General features: G+C 37.0%; 3 protein-coding genes across 4 annotated transcripts; 1 reads left to right on the forward strand and 2 right to left on the reverse strand.

Moving 5' to 3' along the window:
• Positions 1 to 874: 874 nt before the first annotated feature.
• Positions 875 to 3,069, reverse strand: LOC147866650 (uncharacterized). The gene is made up of 2 exons (XM_087317103.1): positions 2,615 to 3,069; positions 875 to 1,930 (listed from the first exon to the last, which is right to left on the reverse strand). Exons 1-2 carry the CDS (start codon positions 2,764 to 2,766, stop codon positions 1,318 to 1,320), a joined length of 765 nt encoding a protein of 254 aa, XP_087173229.1. The 5' UTR covers positions 2,767 to 3,069; the 3' UTR covers positions 875 to 1,317.
• A 1,057-nt stretch (positions 3,070 to 4,126) lies between these two features.
• LOC147866651 (large ribosomal subunit protein eL36z-like) lies at positions 4,127 to 6,808 on the forward strand. The gene is made up of 3 exons (XM_087317104.1): positions 4,127 to 4,298; positions 5,185 to 5,384; positions 6,649 to 6,808. The coding sequence occupies exons 1-3, from the start codon at positions 4,197 to 4,199 to the stop codon at positions 6,677 to 6,679; spliced, it is 333 nt and encodes a 110-aa protein (XP_087173230.1). The 5' UTR covers positions 4,127 to 4,196; the 3' UTR covers positions 6,680 to 6,808.
• A 6,709-nt stretch (positions 6,809 to 13,517) lies between these two features.
• On the reverse strand, positions 13,518 to 18,640 carry LOC147866652 (exocyst complex component EXO70A1-like). Of its 2 annotated transcripts, none has more exons than XR_015529512.1 (2): positions 13,975 to 18,640; positions 13,518 to 13,794 (listed from the first exon to the last, which is right to left on the reverse strand). XR_015529512.1 is itself a non-coding variant. In XM_087317105.1 (2 exons), exons 1-2 carry the CDS (start codon positions 17,226 to 17,228, stop codon positions 14,439 to 14,441), a joined length of 2,691 nt encoding a protein of 896 aa, XP_087173231.1. In that variant the 5' UTR covers positions 17,229 to 18,640; the 3' UTR covers positions 13,518 to 14,438. The 2 variants fall into 2 exon arrangements, 1 of the variants encoding a protein (XP_087173231.1); XM_087317105.1 differs by having other exon boundaries at positions 13,518 to 17,026; positions 17,126 to 18,640.
• Positions 18,641 to 23,063: the final 4,423 nt, after the last annotated feature.

Genomic DNA, 23,063 nt, shown 5'->3' on the forward strand with positions numbered 1-23,063 from the left:
CTTTAAAAACAATCGTAAAGACCTTCCCGAGGTTATGAATTTGATACATTTCATTTACAAAACACAGAAACCTGAAAACATATCAACGTGTTTAACTTCCAATCATAATACAAAACCAAAGCAGATTGGAAACAGTTTGATGCACTAATCATCATAAAAGACACAGCAATACAAAATTGATACAATAGAGTTCCCTTCAAACCCATCATCAAAACATAGCAGCAACTCAAAAATGGTTTAATACATTCTCCTTCAAAATCATCATAGAAAAAAACAGCAATTTGAAAACAATTTAATGTGTTTCCTTCACAATCATCATCAAGATAACACAACAATTCAAAAAATTCAGATGTATTTCCTTAATAATAACGTCAAAATAACACAGAAATTCTAAAACAATCTAATGTGTTTTCTTTATAATCATCCAAAAACATAGCAAAAAAAATGAAGTACGTATATACCATCGATTTCATTTACATGTAAAGCATTCTACCCAAGACAAACCTTATAAAGCAATAATGGAGATATCTCCTTCACAAAATGCTCTCCATTTCCTGCAAATTTCCTCTTTCGCGTCTCTTTCTGGTTAAGAGCTATGGCACCTGATAAAGAAACCAAAATATTGCATCTCACCTCATCAGTATCTCAACACTTCCATCTCCCAGGTATGGCAACTGATTACAAAAACAACTCTCTATGGCAACTTAATTCAAATATATCTGTATCACATCTCTTGGTATTGCAGCTTTTGTCTCTTCCTACCTCTTGTTTTGGTATTTTTCCATCCTCTGATAACAATAGTAGTAAATTTGTTTTCATCTCTTCCTTCTTACTGCTATGGCACATTAAAATGTCTTTCACATCTCTTTCACTCACTAATGAAACAAGATTTTACCTTTCCATCTCATTCAGCTATGGCATTGCAATTGTTAAGAATCTTTCGCCTCTTTCTATAGGTTCTTATAAAAGATCTCTTTTAGCTTACACAGCTATCACAACTGATGAAAATTTCTTACCTCTTTCTATGGCTTCTGATAAAAAAAAACTCTCCAGCTCATCTCTTTCGGTTTACAATGCTATGACAACTGATAAACCTCTCACCTCTTTCTATTTCCTCTAATAAAATATCTCTGATCCTCTCACCTCTTCATGATAAAATTGATTGCGACTGATCAAGAATATCTTCCTCTATCCTCATTCCATCGCTTTTCGTAAAAGAATACCTTTCTTTTCAAGTCTTTCAAGTTACACAGTTATAACAAATGATCAAATTTCTCTATGGAGCAAATGTATCTTTTTATATAAAGTTGTCCCTCTTCAACCTCGCTGTTTACAGCTATGGCGTTTGGGAGGACGATTCTTAGAACCAGTAACTTCATGTTCACTTCCATATAATTCTGTCACTAGTCTAAACCGAGGTTTACTGCGTTGTTCTGGATCAAAACCAGAGCTTTCTTCACCATTAATCAGAACAAATAGGTCACTGATAGTAGAAGAACTATTAGAAGGTGATAATAATGATGATGAAGGAGAAAGACAAAATGCATTATTCTTCTCTGATAAAACACCGTAGTTAACATCAGCAGCATTGCCAAATGGAGTCTTTACCAGTGAAATATCTTCGTGGCTTCCAATATCGAGAGTGATTTCTAGTGTTTCAGACAGACTTACTGGTTGTGGCAAAGTATGATTGCCAAAAGAAGCGTCTAGATGTAAGGTTTGAGACTCGTCCAGATTGAACTTCGTCAGTGAAGGAGGAAACATGGTGAAATGATTATCGTCTTCATCCCTAGCTAAATCCTCTTCTTTGTCTTCTTCAATGATCCTGTCACTATATCTATTCATTTCTAGCTTCACTTTCTGCAAAGTAGTGTTTTCTTCAGGGAGATCCATATCTGGTGATGAACCTCCTGTCTTCTTCCGGAATGATCTGAGTCGATTAAACAAACAAGAGACAGTGAAAAGTGAAGAAGGAGATCAGGTGGAGTATCCATTGGCAAAGCAAAATTTAAGGAATGCAAATGTGGATAACGCAAAGGCGGAGAGAGAGAGAGAAGGAGGAGGAGAAGACAGTTCATCATATTGAAATGGAAGGAAAACAAATGGAAGAGAATGAATGAATAATCCTTTGCCATAGGAAACGAAAGGAAAGTTTAAGTTCAGAAAGAAACACAATCATTTGCCATATAAAAACTGTATAGGAATAACATAGAGGACAAGGCATGCTCCTTTCTCATAGAGAATGCAAAGGAAAACGAGAAATCTACGATGTCATACAGAGAAACAATGATCATTTTTCCATCGGAAAATAAAACACAGAAAATGAGAAACGGCGGGGTACTGGTAAAAAAGAAGGAAAACACAATCAAAGAAAGAACGACCCTTCTCCATTGGAGAATAGGGGAAAGGGAAAGACAGATAAAAAAACGTATCCACAAATACAGCCGGAAATGAAAGAAAAAATATAGACAAAAAGAGAAAGAGAGCGGATATCAATCATTTGTCAGAAGGAAAAAAAAACAGAAAGATGTGCAAGAGCAAGAGCGAACCTTCTCATCACAGAACATGGAAGGAAATCGTCGAATAGAAAAAAGAAAGATGGAGAATGGTTTACCTGAGAAAGAGGGGATCTGATCCATCGATGGGAATGCAGACAGCGAGTTCAACGCCTTCTTCTTCAACTCCAACTGCAACTCCAACTCCTCCTCCTTTTCCATGTAGTTCTCTGTGGCCCTGTGAAATGCATTCTGTAACCATAGTGGCCATACCTATGGCAATGCTGTGAGACTCAGAGATCAAATATCCTTTTTTTCTGCATCAGAGGGCTTTTCAACTTCTGCTTAGATGCTGCATTCACTTACTTCTCCTTCTCCTGCAGCTATGGTGTGGAGCTTCCTCCCTTCTTTTTTCTCCTGCTTCCTCTTCTTCTGTTGGCTACGGCATGGACATGCAGCTGCTCTTCCAGTGATTTGGCTATGGCGTGAAGGAGCTGCTTCGTCTTTGTAGTCGTCGTCGTCGTCTCCTTCTCCTTCTCCTTCTTCTTTTCGTCTCCTAATTTGGCTATGGGGCATGAACCTTCTTCCCGTTTGGTGTTTTTAATTATTTATAATGGGAAGGCATGCTTCGAAGTAATCATGTATGTATGTGTATGTGTGTGTATCATGTATGATGTATGTATCTATGAATGTATGTACCATGTATGTATGTATGTGTATGTGTGTGTATCATGTATGATGTATGTATCTATGAATGTATGTACCATGTATAAATGTATGTACGTATGTATAAATGTACATGCGTACATATATACGTATGTATATGTATTTTTACAATTTCACACCCATCGTTTCTGTATTGTTGCGACTTTCGCCAGCATTCATTCACGACGTTTGTTGCTTTCCTGCCAATAACTTGGCTCCTTGGCCCACAACACGAAGCAAAGTTTGGATTAAATGCTTCGTAGTAGGAGGAGGAGCGCTAGGGGCCAAAGAAAGCTAAGGTCGAACATTTCTCCTTGTTCGTGGTTGCATTGGATGGAGGAGTGCAAACTCTCGTGGAGTCAACATCCATCACATCATTTTCTTACTCAAGAATGCTTCCCTATTCACAATGTACATCATCAACACGAATATGCCAATTATGGCTATCTTTGGTCAGACTATAGCCATCAAGTGTCATAAGCATAGTCGATCGATCAAGCACAATAGTTCGTGAAGACCCCAAAAGGCACAAGTGAAAACTCATGATGCCGACACCATGATTCCTACATGTAGTTTTACCCCAGGTCCATAGAATGACATATTGGAAGCCAACAAGTAGGACGTGAATGCTGCTTGAATGCATCATACGGAATGAGTTAGATCGGCACTATAGATGGGTGCTCTATTCCTTGTCTCGGGGAGAAATATGAAGTGACCTGCCATCATGGGACAATTCTAGGAAAATATGTAACATAAAACAGCGAGCATTCTTAAGCCACCCCCCCCCCCCCCAATTCATTGTACCAATTATTATTACTATATAAATTTCAAATTGAAAGGGCTTAAAAAAACAAAATTATATATATATTTTTAGGGTTTCTACAGGCTCCCTTTCTTCTTCTTCTTCTTCTTCTTCCATTCGTCTCCAGATCTTTCTTCTTTGCAGAGATCGCTCGTTCGACAGAGAGAGAGAGAGAGAGAGAGAGAGAGATAGAGATGGCGCCTCAAGCTCCGAAGAGTGGTATTGCAGCAGGACTCAACCGCGGCCATGTCGTCACTAAACGTGAGATCCCTGCCCGTCCTTCGTCAACCAAAGGGGTAAGTTAACCATCATCCAGTCTCATTTTGCTTCATCTCTGCGTAAATCTATTACAGTTTTCTATCTTAGAGTGTCTTGCGATTTCTTCTTCTTCTCTTCCTCCTCCTCTCTCTCCCTGTATTTATTTGAATCGTCTATTCAGAAATTCTCGTTTCTCTTTGAAACTCTATTCAATGTGTATTGATTCTGTTTCGGAATTCCTGCACGACTTTGCTCATCAATGGCCTGGTTTGTTCTCTTTCCTTCTCATTTATTTTATTTTGTCCGTGATTAAAGTGTAGATTTTTGCGATACGGGCTCTCAAATTCTGAAACTTCCTCATTAGAATAACTGTCTTTTTTTGAGGTGAGCCTCAATGCAACTCCTTTCTTTCTCATCCGTAAGCAATAGAGTTTCTCCTATGCTTGTTTTTCCCTCGAAGGATACCTGAAATTGGATATCTTGCTTGCCATTGATTCTCTACGATCTCTCTAGCTGTCCTATTCTCTTGAGCCCCTTGAAGTTTTCTCGTTAATGTATTGTTTTCGTTTGTAAGATATCTCAAGCCATACTCTTTCTTTTAACTTTCATTCACCTACGTAGCTTGTCCAGAAATCAGTTCTCAATGCTTTCCTGATTTGCCATGTAAGGATAGGTCATGATATATTTATGTTTCAAAGATACGTCACCTTGTCTTTTATTTCTCTGGAAATATCCATTCCCAAACCGTCTTTTGTTCACTCTTAACGAAAATCTCTTATTCTAAAAATCACATGTACTGGCCTTTGTTAATTCGTCACCGTAAAGATGCCTCACATTGTGTTTTTTCCTTTGAAAGATATCTATTATACTAATTTTCTTGGAAGAATTCTATTGTTTTTATCAATTTATGTTTGCGTATTGCAGAAACTTGGGAAGAGGACCTCTTTTGTGAGGAAGCTAATCCGAGAAGTTGTTGGATTTGCTCCTTATGAGAAGCGTATCACTGAGCTCCTGAAGGTTGGGAAGGATAAGAGAGCTCTGAAAGTTGCAAAGAGAAGGTTAGGAACACATCTCCGTGCCAAGAAGAAACGAGAAGAGATGTCTTCTGCTCTTCGCAAGATGAGGTAAAACACATTTAATATTTCTCTCCAGTATTTTATATTTCCTGATTTAATGAACATGAAATGGTTTATCTATTCTCTTCTGGATGAGATGAACGCATCTATTACTTCTCTCAATTTTTTATTGTACAATTGTTGTTTTAATGCATCCCAAAACCCATGACTTTTTCTTTTTCTTGCTGAATTAGCTCAGCACATCTAATGCTCTCTCTACTATTGTATATTTCCTGATTTAATGCATGTTAGATTTCTTGTTTAATTCATCCTTTCTAGGTGAGGCAAGCACATCTAATACTCTACACTAATATTCTCTTCCAAGGTGATGTTAACACATCTAATACATAAAATATATTTCTTCATTTCTATGACTTTCTATCTAAGACGAGTTTACACATCCAGTTCTAAACTATTATTCTGCGTGTTGATGTTTTCTTCCTCGTAACCTGAGGTAAACTGGCTTTAGACATCTTTAACCAATGTACATTCGTTTTCTTGAGTACAGGCTGAGTTTATTGCTTATGTACAACATGTACTTGGTACAAGACCATTTCTAACAGAGTTAGCTTTTCATGTAAAATGAGTTCACATACAATAAGAAAGACCATCATGAAAAAAAAAGCGTAGTGTTAAATGTAGAAGGAATAAAATTCAGTAAGAGATAATATCACAAAGACACTAGAAATTGCACAAAGTCGGATACTTTTATTTCATCTTGAGCAAAATATTTTTTTCTACTTTTAACATACTGATCCTTGTCTGCTTATATACTACATTATCACTGTGTCGGGCCTCTAAATGCTGATCTGGACAAGATAGACTTTTTTTAGTTGTTTTACAAGTCGTTAGATCATCTTCCACGTTTGAGCATTATATAAATTTGGTTGTGATTTCCAGAAGCTAGTATGTTGAGAGGAGGTTCAATTTTTTGTGATGCCTTCACAAGACTTGAGACTTTATAAACCCTTTAGATTTACAAAATACACAAGAATTATGTACCAAATCAATACAAAGCTGTCTGTTCTCTGTTATATTTCCAATACTTCTCTTTGAGTTTTCATTCATGAATTGTATACATGCATCATCCAGGATATTTGCATATATGCACTTATGTCTATTACTTGCAGGGTATAATGCAATGACTGTAAAGATTTACTATATATCATTTTTGAGTAAAGAACAAAATTACTAAGCATTGTATGTTTTGTTGCAAGTCTCGCCTGTTTTTAATACACACTATTTTAATTGATAATCAACTGAACGTTTGTAGGTCTGCTGGTGGTGCTGAGAAGAAGAAGTAAACTAGAGTTTTATTGAGTTTTGACACGATCTCATTGAAGTGGTTGAGAACAATGGCAATTTTGAACCCTTCGATTTTTCTTGTAATGGTTGATTTGTTAGCATAATGAGAATCACTTTGCTTTATTGAATTTTTATGTTGTAGTGTCTGTAACTTCTACATGAGTATATGATATGGTACAGTTATTGTTCAGTATAATTTCCTTATTAGCTGAATCTCAATGCTTGTTCCAACTGGGATGCTATGTCTGCGGCATATGTTTCGTTTAGTCTTTCTCACACAGAAATTCATTGTTGTGGAAAGAACTATGATTGGGGATCAAGTTGATTATTGTTTCATTTTGTTGGTATCTTTAAGGATTATGTCTTGACAGGAATTCATTACAAGTGAGGTTTGAGTGAAGGAGGTGGATATAGCAGTCATCCATGGAAGTAAAGGAAAGTTGTTAAAAATCCATATTCACTAATAACTACAATGATATTTTGTGGTTGTAGATAGCATCTTTGTGTGAGTATGGTTCTCATTCTACTTGATGCCTATCTGAGGAAGGCATAGGTTTCAGCAATGGATTGTAATATAGCTTTACCTTAGAATTGGAGAGTATAGGGGCCCTGTTTGTTTCAAAGACTAAAGTTTGTTCTTGTGGTTGCTCTATTTTTGCCCATGTACGTAGTGAGGATGGATGACGTAAACTTTATGTATCTGTTTGAGTCTGCTTGCGGTGGTCGAGAACATTTTTGAGTGTTGGTGAACATTGCCAGATGTCACCCAACAAGTGAATTTGGCTCTTGTCTTGCATTAACACTTTCGTAACTCTCTTGATGTTACTTTTTTATGAGTACTAACTCTTGAGGTTTGTTTGACTGTTTCCAATTTGCATTGTGGAGTGCTTAGTATAATCCATTTCTCTTGTTCTCTTTTGAGCTTGCAAATCCATGTGATCTTGTACTTTTGATGTTGCAATCTATTCTCGGTAAACATCCATCCAAGTAGAAGTGATAATGTTGCTTTCATGATTCTAATGTGAGAAGCATCCAACATTACGTCTTGCATCATGCATGTGACTTCTACGTGAGGATGGCGTAAACTTTGGGCATTTCTTCAAGTTTGCATGCGGTGGTTGAGAACATTTTTGAGTGTTGGTGAACATTGCCAGATGTCACCCAAGAGGTGAATTTGGCTCTTGCCTTGTATTAACTCTCTTGTAACTTTGATATTACTTTTTGACTAGTACTAACTCTTGAGCTTTGTTTGATTGTTTTCCAATTTGCACTGCGGAGAGTGTTTAGTATAAACCATTTCTCTCGTTCTCTTTTGAACTTGCAAATCCAAGTGATCTTGTACTTTTGATGTTGCAATCTATTCTTGGTAAACATCCATCCAACTACAAGTGATAATGTTGCTTTCATGATACATCCAACTTTACATCTTGCATCATGCATGTGACTTCTATGTGATGATTTTCACAATTGGAGATTGTCTAAAGAGTTAGATGCTACTCAAATTTACAATGGCCCCTCTCTTTAAAACCATCGTCAAGTTGGCATTAATTTAATGTATAGATGTTTGTGCATTAATTTCATATGTATTCTCTCTATCTCAATAGTGAGAGCTTTCTCCCTTTAAATCTAATGCATAGTTAGAACATTACATGAATTTCACATTACTTTTAGCCTTTTGCTACATGCATCCATTTTGGATTTCACACAAAACCTCCATATCATGGTTAAAATGTATTTAAATCCCTAGACTTTGATGTTATTTTGTTGTGTTGGAATTTTTGTTGATAGGACCCAAAGATGTTTTGCACCTTGATGGTTTTTAGATTGATGAACATGTCTCCCCATAGATCAAGAGACAAGTTGGCTTACCTTGCTTTGTGAGCACCACACTTATGGTTTGTGATCTTAGATCTAGATTACCTTACAGTTTCTCAGACTTTTATGTTTAACAGTGTGTTTCACTGACTTGATCTTGGCCATTTTATGTTTTTGATCAAGAGTTTTCTTCATTCATTTCATCATGATTATCATCACTTGTGGGGTTGCCATATTGATTGTCTTGCTAGAACACATTCTAGAGCATCATTATTGTTGTCACCCTTCATCACACTATCACACTATCACTATCATTGAGATAATTCCTTGGCGATGTTCCCAAGGTTTCTCGAACCCTCTTTCATGTTTCTCTAACCTTCATAGACACAAGTAGTTTGTTCTTTCTTCTTGTTGACGGTGACCATCATAACTCGTGGGATTGCTATCTTGATTGTTGCTAGGTCAGATTCTAGAGCAACATTGTCGTTGCCACTCTTGTGGATGCATGTTATGCACAAGATTATCAAATTTAGCCTTTAGTCACTACTACCAATCACTTTTAGTGGAATAATTCCTAGACGCTTGTCTAGCTTTGTCGCCTAACATGTTAGAAGGGTGGGTTCACGTTACCCTCCCCCCCACCCCCCCAAAAAACCTCAAAGATAAAACAAACAAGGTTTCGGAAAGCAATGAAGAGGAGAGAATAACTAAATGTAAGTTTTTGTTTGATTAATGTGTTGCTTTGTGCTAGGGCTTATGGGATTACTTTTACAAACTTTGGGGGTCAACTGCCATGTACATAAGGCTTACTCACACATCACCTTTAGACCTTCCATGCACCAATGTATTATCTTCAACTTTTTTAAAGAAGAAACTTTCCCTCCACGTGGAAGTGACCGGAAATAAATAGTCTTCTAAAAAAAGGACGTGAGGTCAAGGTAAAGGAGGTAGCTAATAAACAAGTGAAAACGTCTAATCGCCAAACTTCCAAAAAGTGAAGAAAATGTTTTTCTAGCTAGTAGACGTTCTACATAAAAATTTGCTACGTATTTAGTGTATAAATTTGGGTTTGGAAAATAAAATCAAAAGTGATTTTACCACCAAACAAACTTCACATCGTAAAATCCTTGACAAATTTGTCATTTCATATTTGTTTGTTAACATTGACATCGTAAAATCCTTGACACGTTTGTTTGTTAACATTTCATGAAAATGATACCCATTTCATTGTTACATTTGTGTGGGGCATTGTCCACTACGTTTGAATACTATTATTAATAAGATAAAGTAGTAACTCTTACTAAATTATTATCAAACATCTAATAAAAACCAAGCACGTAAAAAATAAAAAAGGACACTATAAGAAGAAGAATATAACGGTAAGATGGAATAATGCACTTGCCAAAATGTATCAAAGGTAAGAGAAAGCCTGTAATGAGTAAACATAGGTTACCTATTGGTGTTGATTTAAAGTTTGAATTGGATATCGGGAACCATTTTAGACAAGTTTATGTATTGGAAGTCTCAAGCTTGGCCATTTAGTACTAGTCTCAATGTGGTAAAAGCTACAATGATTCCAATGGTTTCTTGTTTTTTGCCATTATTACCTTGGTCAAACGAATCACGTGATCAATTAACTCGTTCACTTAAATATACACTGTGGAAGAAAGAGTCAAAATTTGGTATGAGTTGGGTATCATAGAATAATATATGTACCTATTACTAAATTTGGATGATCATATGGTGGCTCAAAGATTCAATCTTTTAAAAGCTATGTGCATAGGTCACTAGGTACCCAACCTTGGGTAGAAGTGATTCGTTATTTTGTGAAAAAGGTTGGTATATACCATGGGAAAATGAAAATCACAATCTTGTGGCATGTTGTTAATAGTACTCATTCATTTACATGTTCAAAATCTATCATGCTTTAGAAATTAGTGCTTTCTTGGCAACTATGTTTGCAACTTTTTAATTGGAGACCCCATGAGTGCAGAAAATATAGTAATTCTTTCGCAACAGAGGTGTTGGCAACTTCAAGGATATTACATTGGGATGGAAAAGAAAGTTTAAATTCACAGTTCAATCACATGACAAGGTTGGGCTTGGTAATTGTAGAAGACGATATATTAGAGTCTTGTAAGAAAATGATGGCCTTTTGGACAATCAGAAATAAGTTTCATACACCATGTGGATATGAGTATATTTGGCAATCAATATTGGCATTGCCTACTTTAGTTTTCCTGGTTCCAGAGTTGGTGGTTGAGGAACCATGTAAAGATTGGTCATTTGGTATTGGAAAATCGATATTTGTAGTGCACACTAATGATATATACCATAAGTTAGTGAAAATAGAGCTTGGTTAGCAAAAAAGGTTTTGGATACATGGTACATAACTCGGCATGTAAGGTGGTGGCGTAGAGTTTTAGATGCAAGATGGTAGTCTCACCTTCCATTTTGGGCAACAACATTTCTTTGGCATACGATGGTCGGTGGGTTGCCTTTGGCAATGACTTTAAAACGAAGACATATTTCGAATGGGACATGTTTTTTTTGTTCGTTGGTTGATGAAAATGCCAGACATAGGTTCATCATACGTCCATTTGCTAAAGCCATTTGGGTGATTATATCACAAATTTGGTCACCTTTAAGTGAGTTGTTATTGATGATGGTAATGCTATATACCCCACAACATCATATCAGGTTGCGTTTGATTACCTTAGGTATTGGGGGCGTGGTTTAATTGGACCATTAGAAATGGGTTCTTATTTGATGGGCTTATTGGGGTAACACAACAACTTAGTAGGATGAAAGGTAAGTTCATTTGGCAATTTTTACAACTATGTTGTATGGGGATGTTGTCCCAAGATGAGGTAGAGTTATGTCATCTAGTATTACAACACCTCAGACAGTTTACCTTGCCATATCACTACTAATGAAGTAATGGAGATAACAAGGGTTGTATTATCATCTTGTTTTAATAACATAGATTTACGAAAAAAAGAAGATATATATATTAACATCTTCTAAGACCAAATTTGGCCAAAGATAATTCAAATTGACTACGATGGGATTCAAACCCACGACCTTTGGATCCGTAGTCCAATGTGCCAATCTACTGTGCTATACAATCTTTCATATTTGAAAAAATTTGTGGAATAACAGATCAATAGATAGACTAAAAGGAAAATTAATGTGATGCTCTATGCTTGGTGGGCACCTTGTCCCTGCATGAGTTGGCGTTATGCCATTCATTTAGTATTGCAACACCATAGAGGGTTTACCTTGCCATAAGAACCTTACTACGATTGGAGTAGTTGAGATTGCGAGGAATTTTTGTATCCTCACGTTTTATTTCAAAAATGCTTTTAGAGAGAGATAGAGATAGAGAGATTATGTGAATATTGAGAAAAAAGAAACACTTATGCATATCATGTGACTCTCATAAAAAGAGAGATCAACCACGGTAAGATGGTGAAAGATCACTACATGAAACTCTCTCTCTCTCTCTCTCTATGCAATATAACCTTTGAAACTCCACAATGATTATAAAAATATATATAGATACACATGTTGAGAGACCTCTTGGTTACTAAGAAGAAGATCATCTTGCAAAAAGCATTTGTGAGATGTTTTTCATTTATGTTCTCTCATTTTTTACAAAGAGCGGCTAAATAAAGTCTTCAATTAGGTGAAATGTATATAAAGGTTATCAATATGCCACTCTACTCTAGCATATTTCACGAAACACCTACCACAATCCCAAGATGCCTTAAATGGGTTGTTCTCATTATATGATAAGGCTCACATTCATTCGGTTGTTGATGTGGCACCAATTCAAGCTCATTTATATTGTTGATGGATAAATGTTAACATGTATTCTTTATGATAGTACAAAAACTTCCAAAAAATTTCCATCTCTCCCATGGTGTCTTGGTTTATTTTCTTTATGTTTACACAATGGCAGCTATTATGTCACAATTTCAACCAATAAGTGACACAAATACTTTGATTTGGTTTCTCAAAACTTTCCCTATAGCCCAAACTTTATGAGGTGAGGCAATTTGCATGTAAGCAAGGTTTGCGTAGCATACCTTTTTTGCTATGGTTCACTTCATTTCAACATACATACACAAATGCACTTTGCCAAATTGAATACTGCCTAGCACTCCATGTGATAATTGATTACTATCAAATGATCACGCACGAGCAACAATTGTGTTACGATTTCAACTAAGGCGTGGCATACGTAATTATATTTGCTTTCTCAAAACTTACTCATGGGCAATAGTTCACAAGGTCTGAGGATTGGTACAAAATGTTCTAGGCAATTTACATGCAAGCCATGTTTGCCTAACATACTTTTGTACGGGGGTCTACTTCATACGAACATATAACACAAATACACTTTTGTAGAGATGAACCCTACCTAACAATCCATGTGATCACTGATAATTGATTGCACAAGTTCGTAAATTTGGGTGGGCTCCATCACGTGAAATAACACTCCCTTACATTTGAGATTAAAAGGTAAGAGCCAAACGAGTCTTAAAAATTAGGTTCTTTTCTTTTCTCTTAGAGGATAAATATCTTTTTATGTGGGTGTAATGTATATATACACACAATCTTTCATCTATGTATCTTTTGTACGAAAGGAAAAAGTAATTTTGCTGATGTATGTATATATATCTCATTATTGATTGCATTTGGTTGATCCATATACATCGTGCCTACTGAATTTTCTCATGAATCTTTAAAGCTAAAATCCTTCGGTTTCACATATATAAATCAGAAACAAAAAACGAACTAGATATGAGTACATACATGTAAGAGCAACTTGATGTTGATCAATAGTTGAAATTTGCATTCCATTTGATGATTTTATAATTTTCCATTACAATATTTTGGGATACAAATTACAATCTATCCTTCAATTTACTTTACAATCCATGAATTGAGAAATACTTAAAATATGCATCACAATATAGTGCTTCGCTTTGCATCACAATCGATTGAGCTGAGAAATGCTCAAATTATGCATCTCAATATAATGCTTCAAATTGTATTAGAAATTGATGATGTCTGTATACACACGTGGATTGAAATTTACTCGCAATCCCTGAATATGTATATAATACAACTTAGAAAGTAAGACTATGAAATGAAGAACTGTGTGCATTTGCTTGTGTTAAAAAAGGATATCGTTTCCATAATTATTTGCCAACTTATACCAAGAATTGCATTTGTTTTTTCATCTAAGCTTTAACCAGGAATTTTTCCTAGTTGTCCATCCGCTGCATGCCTGTAATTCACATAATATGCTGTAGATGTTCGGAACTGACCAAATTGAGTATAAGATAAATAAAGCAATCTTGAACTGTACATCAATCCAAATCCAATTATCATAAGATCCCAATGTATGAATAATCACGACAATAATAATAAGAAAACCTCTCTTGAGAAAGGTCTGCATGTATATTACCTCGCTTGAGAGGTATATGCATATATTTAGCTCCATCCATTTCCTAGTTCATAGATTAATCTGATATTTTCTTTATGAAGAGACACCTCTCTTGAGAGAGGCTGTGCATATATTTAGCTTCATCCATACAGAAGATAGTTTGCTTCACTAAGAGACACACCTCTCTTGGGAGGGGCATGCATACTTCGGTTGAACATAGAATCCAGGTTTTGTGGAAAAAATGGGATATTTTTTCTTCCTCATGAAAAGCAAGAATGCATTGCTTCACTATAGAGAAATCTCTCTCACTCAATATACGAGTAGGCATGAACACAGCGTTTGGTTCATCGAATTCCTACCCTTTTTGGTTCTTTACTGCCACTACCTATACATTGGGCTTTTTGCAAGCTTCTTATCTCTTTTATTTACAGACAACCCAATGTCATACAACACTTGGCATTTGTCAAGTGCTACCCTAAAAGACCTCACGACCTTCCTTGGAAGAGACCACTCAATACTCTCTCCAAGTCTTGGGCACTATATTTCTCATACTTGCTCTTACTACCATCTTGTTCAAGGAGAGCTCCATAGGTCTGAAGATATGTCCTATAAGAAGGAACAATACATTTCACAACCTTTATGCACATCTTCTCTCTAAGCTCAGCATCAGGAACAACCCATTTCATGTGTTTTTCATAGAGATCTTCGAATGCAATGTTAAAAGCTTTGAGCTTTGATTTGAGAAGCTCTCTAGTCGATGCTCTGCTTATGCCTGTGAAGGTAGTAGAGGTAGAAACATTGAGATTATGAACAATTTTTTCCCAGCCTTCTTTCATGTAAAGAGACATATGATCCTCGGCTTCTTGCTTTTTATCCTTAATCCACTTCTCTCCCACCATAGCCTTGAGCCCTGGTGAAATTTGAAAATTCACCCACAAGTACCAATAGTTGTTGCAAAGGAAGAGATGGAAAAGAACGGGCTCTTCTTCCTTGAACGACGAAGCCCATTCTAGCATATTAAATACTAATGCATTCACAATCTTGACCACAGCTCGAGAAAGAGGTCGATCACAGTTTTTTTTTGATATATTTGTTGCATTATTATCTTTCACCATGATTGCATTGCCATCACTATTATTGTTATTATTAGTGTTACTATTATTATTATCCTTCCAACTCTCATAGATGATGAGGATTTGAGACATGATAGGTCCGTAGAAATCACCAACAAGATGCTTGACATAGGCTAATACAAAGCTGGAAACCTTGGGCAAACTTCCATCAATTTTTGGAGGAACCTTTCTCTGCTTCTCTATTTGAACCTTAAGCTCTAATAAGATGTTATGTGCACCTTGCACTATCATTTTCAACAAATCTCTGGTTTTCTGTTGCAAGTGTCGGCATCCATGACTACAGAAAAGTTTTGTGAAGGTTGGCCAAAGATTATTCATGGTTTCAAACATATCCAGCAATTTGAAGAGCTTTGGTGGTTCATCTCTACTCTTAACTGAAGCTTCTCCGAATTGCAAAAGCTCAAGAAGTCCAGACCCAGAGGAAATTTTACTAAAAGTTTCTTCGAGTAAATCACCATAACCGAGCTCCTTCTCGAAGACTTGGCTACAAAGATGATATTCAGCATCACATACACGTGTCACTATCATTTCAATGTCTTTAGTCCAGGAAACTATATGCATTTCAATGTTCGTCCACTCGAGTTTTGTTCCTGATTTCATGAGATGAAGATAGCCCAAAGGGATAGGTTTCAAAGCTGCTCTGATAACCTTTAATCTAGCCATTGTATACATATTCAAGCATCGTTCTCTTCTAATGCCACTCGGTTCTGCCGTTAGTTTCTGTAAGATAAGTTGGAGATTTCTTCTTGTTTGAGTGGATAGATTATACGAAGACCAAGAAGAAGAAAAGCTAGTATCTAAATTAATAGAAGGTAAGCTTCCCATAGACAGGATCCTTTGGAACTCACCTTCCAACCTATTTAAGGCTTCAGAGAGAAGACCTCCGTCCAGGTTTAATGCTTCTTCACCACTTCTCTGCAAAGCTTGCAGAGTTTCTAATTGAGAAGACATCCTCTTCATGCATCCATCTTTTTCTTCCTCAATCACTTCTTCATTTTTCCTCAGAACTTCAACCATTTCTTGAAGCCATTCAATGGCCATAGGACAATTCTCTGACAAGAATGAGCGTGCTTCTTCAAGACGAGATATGAGACCAATATAACCGGGAAGATCATGTTGAGGATCTTGAAAGATTGATTTCTCAAGGTCATGCATCGCATCAAAAACCTGCAGAACAGCAGAAGCTGGGGCTATAGCTTTATCTATACTCAAAGGTAGATCATCTATGGCTAATTTCTTGTGATATCTCATCGGTTTGAATTCCAGTTCTAAGGTTGGGATACTCTGAGCTATAGTGTGAAGACGAGTCTTGTTCAGATCTTCCTGTAATGTTTGGCATTTCTGCATCGCTGTGTTTAGCTTGTTCCGAGCAGTGAGAAGCTCTGAGAGTTTTCCATTAATTCCAGAAGAAGTAAAACTAGAGATCTTCTTCTCCTTCTGATCTTTGCTATCGGTATAATTTGCAATAAATCCTGGTCCTGACAGAGAAATGTTTCCATGGATCCTTGACACAGGATAAGCACCAATAGAGAACCTCTCCTTCTCTGTACTTCTGCACGTACAATAGTTGTCCCTAGTTAAGGCTGATTCTGACAGAGAGAGCTTTCCATTGATCGATGGAACAGGATAAGAATTAATAGAGATCTTCTCCTTCTGAATTTTTCTGTCAGTGCAGTCTGCGATAGCTTTTGCGTCAAACAGAGAAAGGTTTCTATTTACCGTTGAGGACGGACCAGAAATGAATGTGTTCTCGTTCACTGTACTTCTGCAGGTTCTATAGACTGTCGTATCTTCTGCTGTTGACAGAGAAAGGTTTCCATGGATCACTGAGACAAGATCCGACGTAGAGATCATATTCTTCTTATCATATCTACAGGTATAATCTGCGGTTGCTGCTGTTTCTGAGATCCTTGAAGCAGAATAATCTCTCATAGATTCAGCTGCCGACAGAGAAAAGTTTCCATGGATTAGGGAAGTATCAGAACAAATAGATATATTCCCCTTCTCTTTAATTCTGCACATATAATAGTCGGCCATACCTGGTGATGTCCCTGACGTAGAAAAGCTTCCATGGATTCTTGGGACAGGATCATAAGTGGATGACATATTCTTCCTCTCTTTCCTGCACGTGTAATCTGTCATAGCGTCTGCGGCTGCTGACAGAGAAGGACGATCTCAAGACGAGCAAAGATTTTCATCAACGCTCGAAGAAGAAGAAGAAGAAGAAGAAGAAGAAGAAGAAGAAGAAGAAGGAAGAAGGAAGAAGGAAAATGAGGAACAAAGAAATTGAACAAGAACTGCGATAAAATAAGCGTAATTCGCTCGCTCTGACTGTAGCACAATCCTTTACTACCTCCACAGGAGAGTTTTATTGGTAAGCTTGAAAGAGGAAAGAAGAAGAAGAACAATAGCAACAATGCTCGCAAATAGCCTGCTCTGCCTGTCGAGAAGATGATGAAGAAGAAGAGTTTGCTGCTAAATCTTCAGTAAAACGTAATTCGTTTGCTTTACAAATCAAATATGACTCTTTTACTATCTTCACGGGGGAGTTATAGTGGAAAGCTTGAATCCAACTGTTCGCAGAAGCAGAAGAAGAAGAAAGATAAAAAGAAAGAAGAGGATGGAAGAAAACGAACTAGTACATTTCGCATTCGCTTTCTCTGCAATTCCTCTCTTCTCTGAGATCCTTCTTCTCACATTTCTGTCATAAGAGCATTTCAGACAGTCTCTGCACAGATCAACATCTTATTTCCTTCATAAAATTGAGCCTTCACAGTTCTTCAGAAACTCGCCATAGATCATCTTTTTACAAACTCACCATAGATAATTTTCTTCGCAAATGGATCAGTACAGATTTATCCTTCCGAATTTCACCATAGCTAAGTAATTCTTGAAGAAACATCCCCAAAGATCAAACTTTCTTCACAAACTGATCTGCACAGTTTTTTTACCCACCATACTGATCAAATTTCGCTCAGAAAACCTGTTGCGTACAGATGTTGATCCCGTCACAGAAGTCACCACGGATTAATTTTTCTTGGCAGAAACCTAATCTGCAAATATGTTAATCCGTCAAAGTACTCACCATACACCATTTCATTATTTTTTTACTTCTCCGACACAAAGTAATGTTTCTCACTAAAGAGAAAGCAGCAGAAACAGACAAAAGCTTCATTAATGGAGGAGAGAGAAGGCGGCAAAGAAGAAGAAGAAGAAGGATTTGTATGTGCGTCCTGTGTTACATTAATGATAGAGAAATCACAGGGAAGGAGCTATGGCTTCTTCTTTGTCGACGGTCTGGTCTGGAAACATCAATGGCCAATATAGATAGGTTATGTTTCATCAGAAACCATCATTTCCATAGCCATAGCCATAGCCATAGCCATGGCCCATAACCATAACCATCGCCATCGATAGCATCATCACCACCACCACCACCAATGGCTGTACAATTCTTATTGATTATCATGATCTATCAATGAGCAAGCAATCATTGTCATGATGCCCGCGGGGAAAGAGAAAGAGAGAGAACACAGTGAAAGAGAGAGAGAGAGTGTGTGTGTGACGACGGATTAATTAAGAGTAATGAAGACGAAGATGGCTTCTCTCTCTACTCTACGGTCTCTCTCTCTCTAAATGTCGCTTCCCTCTCTCTCTACTCTGCTCTCTCTCTACTCTGCTCTCTCTCTCTCTCCCTTCTCGCTGTCCCTCTCTCTCTACTCACTCTCTACCTTCTCGCTGTCTCTCTCTCTCTACTCTCTCTCCCCCTTCTCGCTGTCCCTCTCTCTCTACTCGCTCTCTACCTTCTCGCTGTCCCTCTCTCTCTACTCTCTCTCTCTCCCTTCTCGTTGTCCCTCTCTCTCTATTCGCTCTCTACCTTCTCGCTCTCGCTCTCTCTGAGGTCTCCCTCTCTACATTCTGGCGGGTTCGCTCTCTCTCTCTCTCTCTCTCTCTCTACGTTTACGCTCTCTCTCTACTCTCTCTCTCTACATGTCGCTGTCTCTCTACTTTGTCTCCGTACGTTTGTTTTTGTCTCTCTCTCCATCCTACTTTGTAATTTATATGATAAAACATGATGTGTTGTAATTAGTGAGGAACTACTTTTATTGACATGATGTATTGTAATTGGCGAGGAACTAAAACTAGTAAGTAAGTATGATTAATTGCCAATGGGTAAGAGCTCTAATGTAAAGAGACCTTTAGGTGCCCCACCTTTTAGTCCTCATTATCTCCCCTTTGCATCCACTAGTACCCACTTTCTTCTATTTAACTTTTCCAACTTATCATTGGAGGTATACATGTTTTTTTTACACATTAATTGTATATTGAATTAGACATCTTGTGTGTTTCTTATTTGTTATTGATTTATTTAATTAATACAGTTATATATTTTAATTAGTGTAATGATTAGGTGTGTGTGTCAATTTATATTAACTCAAGACACATTGGAGGCTTCTCCGATTGTGTAAAATAGAGAGGTAAGTGTCCTTATGAGTTAGCCCCCACTGAGAGGAGGATGAATCCTTTGGACACTGACCCCGGAAGTGTTGACATTGAAAACCATGAGTCATGTTGGACCCTCCCGAAAAAATGTGAGATTTTTACCTCTATCCTAAAATCTATTTCTCTATATGTAAGGGTTTTATAAGGTTCCATAATTTAGACTTTTTTCCACCAAATCTAGCCACTTACCAATCCCATTAATTTACCCCCCACCTCATTCATTGATCCAATGAATTTATTTGTAGAACATGTGTTACGTACAGTTTCAACTTTACCAAATGAGTTGTTGCTATTGCAAATAATGTGCACACTGCATACGTGACAATGGGAATTGATGAGAAGGACAAGAGGTCAGTTTGCATGTTGATAGTTTTTCCATGCACAATATAGATGCTTTTGGTTTGGATACTAGACCTTAGGGCTACAAATATTTAATGGTCGGTTACTCTGTGTGCAACTTTTGTTCATTCGCTTATTTTTCTTCAATTCTTCGTCTTGGTAAGCACGAGTTGTCATGGCACATGACTAACCCAAAGTAGGTGATAGATGCCACAAGATTTATCATAGATTGCAACTAGTTCTCCAACCTAGCCAAAGGTCCAACACACAATGGATTTTGTTGGAGAGAAGAGTAGCTATTAGTAACACTATTAGTTTAGTGATTTGTTTCATTTTGTTCCTCTCTCTCTCTCTCTCTCTCTCTCTCTCTCTCTCTCTCTCTCTCTCTCTCTCTCTCTCTCCCATACACGCACGCACGCACGCATGTTGCTAGTTGTAGGCAATATTTTTATTCACCCATGCATGGAAGTCGATGTTCCAGAAAGTTACTAGAATGCATGGAATTTTATTATTAGTCAAACAACCTTACCAAATTGAGCCATCTCTTTTGAGGTTCGATAAATTTGTGTAGCATATCAATGTCGTACATAGCTTTATTGAATTAATGACCCTACAACGCAACAATTATCCCCGGGTTTGTATATGTATTCTGTATTTACTATTCGGTCAATTCTCTTCCCTTGCATCTCAAATCTCTTCTCTTGCATCCAAGTCAAATCTTTTTAGAGAGAGAAAAAACTATTGTCCATCTTTTGACATACAAGCGAAAAAGTGGATTCAACGAGTTGATTCTTCACTACAATTCATCTGTCGATTCTTCCACATCCAAAGGGTCATGGAAGACCCTAACTTAGGGTTTATACATAGTGAAAAATGTCGAATAATAATTTGGATAAAAATCGTCAATGCATTCTTCAATGACCACGCAATCAAATATTTTACTCACCAATTGGTGCTCTTTCCATAAGGGATATATTTTTTAAACAATGCTCAAGGATGATGGCAACTAACAATTGGCAACGGTTCAGTTCGGTTGGAGAGTATGAAACTGTTAAACCGAACCGAACCACAAAACTGTTAAACCGAACCGTTTAAAAATTTCAATCCGCTAAACCATTAAACCGTTAAAACCGCGGTTTTGTGGTTCAATTTCAGTTTTCAACTTAGGTCACAATCCAAAATTAAAATTAAACTTTATTTTTATTTTTTAATTTTAATTTTTCAAAATTTTAAAGATTTTCCTAAAATGTGAGAATAAGGCTTGAAAATGAAATGATTGTTTAAGTTTTATTTTTAAATTTTAAATAAATAAATAAACAGTTTAAGTTGTGTTTTCTAACGGTTGAAACTGAACCGAACCATTAAAAAAAACCTAAACTTGAAACGAACCGAACTAAACCGTTAAGCATTGGTTTTGCGGTTCGGTTCAGTTCCGACCATTGCCGACTGTTAATGGCAACATACATTCCAAGCATTCTCTATAGGTAAAGCCATTTCAGATGGTATGGTGAAGATTTTGGATTCTTTCCCCCCCTTTTATGTGGGTTTCTGTGTAGAGAGTTAGAACATTGGATATTAGAGTCTATGTTATTCCTCTCACACATACTTGGTGACATTTTCCATGTTTCAAAGAAATGGATGTATATTTATGTATATATGTAGGGAAATCGTGTATTTATTTGTGAGGATTTTTTTAAAGATTCACCTTGGTATTAATAGAAAGATGCCCAAAGGCTACAAATCAACCAACATGTTGAATAGCAAAAGCCCTCATGCAGAGCTACCTTAGAAATTGTATTTTACACATCTAAAATCGGGATCCTTCTATACTGGGGGCCGAAAAAGCCACCTTGGTGGAGCATATCTCTATTTTATTCTCTCCCCAAAAGAGATGAAGACCTCCTCCACCTTTGTTCACATTTCTCTAGAAATGTTGTTGACGAAACACAACATCAAGCTCCACTAGTTTTTGCCTCATATTGACCTCTTAGAGTATGCAGAAGCATCAACCATATCTCCTTGACTAACTCAACTGCATTCTGTTTGACTTTTTGATGTATTTGTGAGATTGTTCAGTAGCAATTGATAAAACAATGTTTATGTGCATATATTGACTTGTTGTAAAGTCGTTTGTTGCATGGGCCTTAAGGCATCCATTTCTTTGTCAAACACTACATGGTATTTCATTATTTCTCCTTTGTCTCTCTTTCATGGACTTAGTCATTGCTTCCAAAATCTTTGGATGAAGCAATTGACATGCAACTTCAATGCTAGAACATGTCAAATCCTTGAAATGGTTGGCTACTTGACCACTTGAGAATGGCAACAAGAACTCCATTCCTTGTTAGAAAGTGTCGGGTCCATATCATGAGTTGGTTGTTTTTTTGACACTATCAAAATAATTGACTTCTGGGAAATACCCATTGATTTAGAACTTGGCACATGTTGCAAGGAATTTTTGTATATCATGGACATGGGACCAAATGACTATAATGAGTTCTATGACTATATTGAGTCCTCAATAGAGCGAGATGTTTTATGTTCAAATGGTACAATCGACTCACAAGTTGTAGCTTATGGTATTAAGAACCATCTTTTCAGTGAGAAATGTTAGTTGGTAGGCCATTCCTTGATTGTATTAGAAACTCCCATTTTGTAGAGAGACTAGTTGAGCTTGAGGTAGTTTCCTTTTCTTGTTGACTTTTTTTTGGGTTCCATGTGATTTGATGATGAAGGACTTTTAGCCTTCCTCCCCCCGCCTCCCTCTCCTTTAGTATTTCTATACTCCTTTTTCAGAGCTCTATGCTCTCTTTACACAAGTCCCTTTCCTTTTGCCATGTGATGACTTTGAGTTGTAGGGGAATGTTTTTCTTTAGTGGTATCGTGTTCACATGAGCCATATCTCATTTGTTGAAGGAAAGTAATAAACACCATACCTCTCATTTCACATGTGGTCCTCCAACATAAACTCTTTTACTTTTCTTGTCTTATCCCATTCTCTCTTAGATCACATGTGGCCCTTCAAGAACACATCACCCTCTAAAAGGTTACCTAACCATATCAACGAAGTATGCACCACTAAACAACTGTCTCACTAAAAGGTTGATATTTGATCAATAATCGGATCGTGCCTAG

This window comes from Azolla caroliniana, unplaced genomic scaffold (genome assembly GCF_043228905.1).
Source record: "Azolla caroliniana isolate FFs.n. ecotype wild unplaced genomic scaffold, voAzoCaro1.0.p SCAF_3, whole genome shotgun sequence".
Classification (NCBI taxonomy): domain Eukaryota; kingdom Viridiplantae; phylum Streptophyta; class Polypodiopsida; order Salviniales; family Salviniaceae; genus Azolla; species Azolla caroliniana.

Excerpts from the sequence above, each read along its gene's own strand:
- LOC147866650 (XM_087317103.1), bottom strand. The coding sequence starts at position 2,766 with ATGGCCACTATGGTTACAGAATGCATTTCACAGGGCCACAGAGAACTA. Across the intron at positions 1,931-2,614 it reads TCAGATCCCCTCTTTCTCAG|ATCATTCCGGAAGAAGACAG; the intron begins GTAAACCATTCT and ends TAATCGACTCAG.
- LOC147866651 (XM_087317104.1), top strand. The coding sequence starts at position 4,197 with ATGGCGCCTCAAGCTCCGAAGAGTGGTATTGCAGCAGGACTCAACCGC. Across the intron at positions 4,299-5,184 it reads GTCCTTCGTCAACCAAAGGG|AAACTTGGGAAGAGGACCTC; the intron begins GTAAGTTAACCA and ends TGCGTATTGCAG. Across the intron at positions 5,385-6,648 it reads TCTGCTCTTCGCAAGATGAG|GTCTGCTGGTGGTGCTGAGA; the intron begins GTAAAACACATT and ends GAACGTTTGTAG.
- LOC147866652 (XM_087317105.1), bottom strand. The coding sequence starts at position 17,228 with ATGACAGATTACACGTGCAGGAAAGAGAGGAAGAATATGTCATCCACT. Across the intron at positions 17,027-17,125 it reads TACGTCAGGGACATCACCAG|CTGAATCTATGAGAGATTAT; the intron begins GTATGGCCGACT and ends CTCTGTCGGCAG.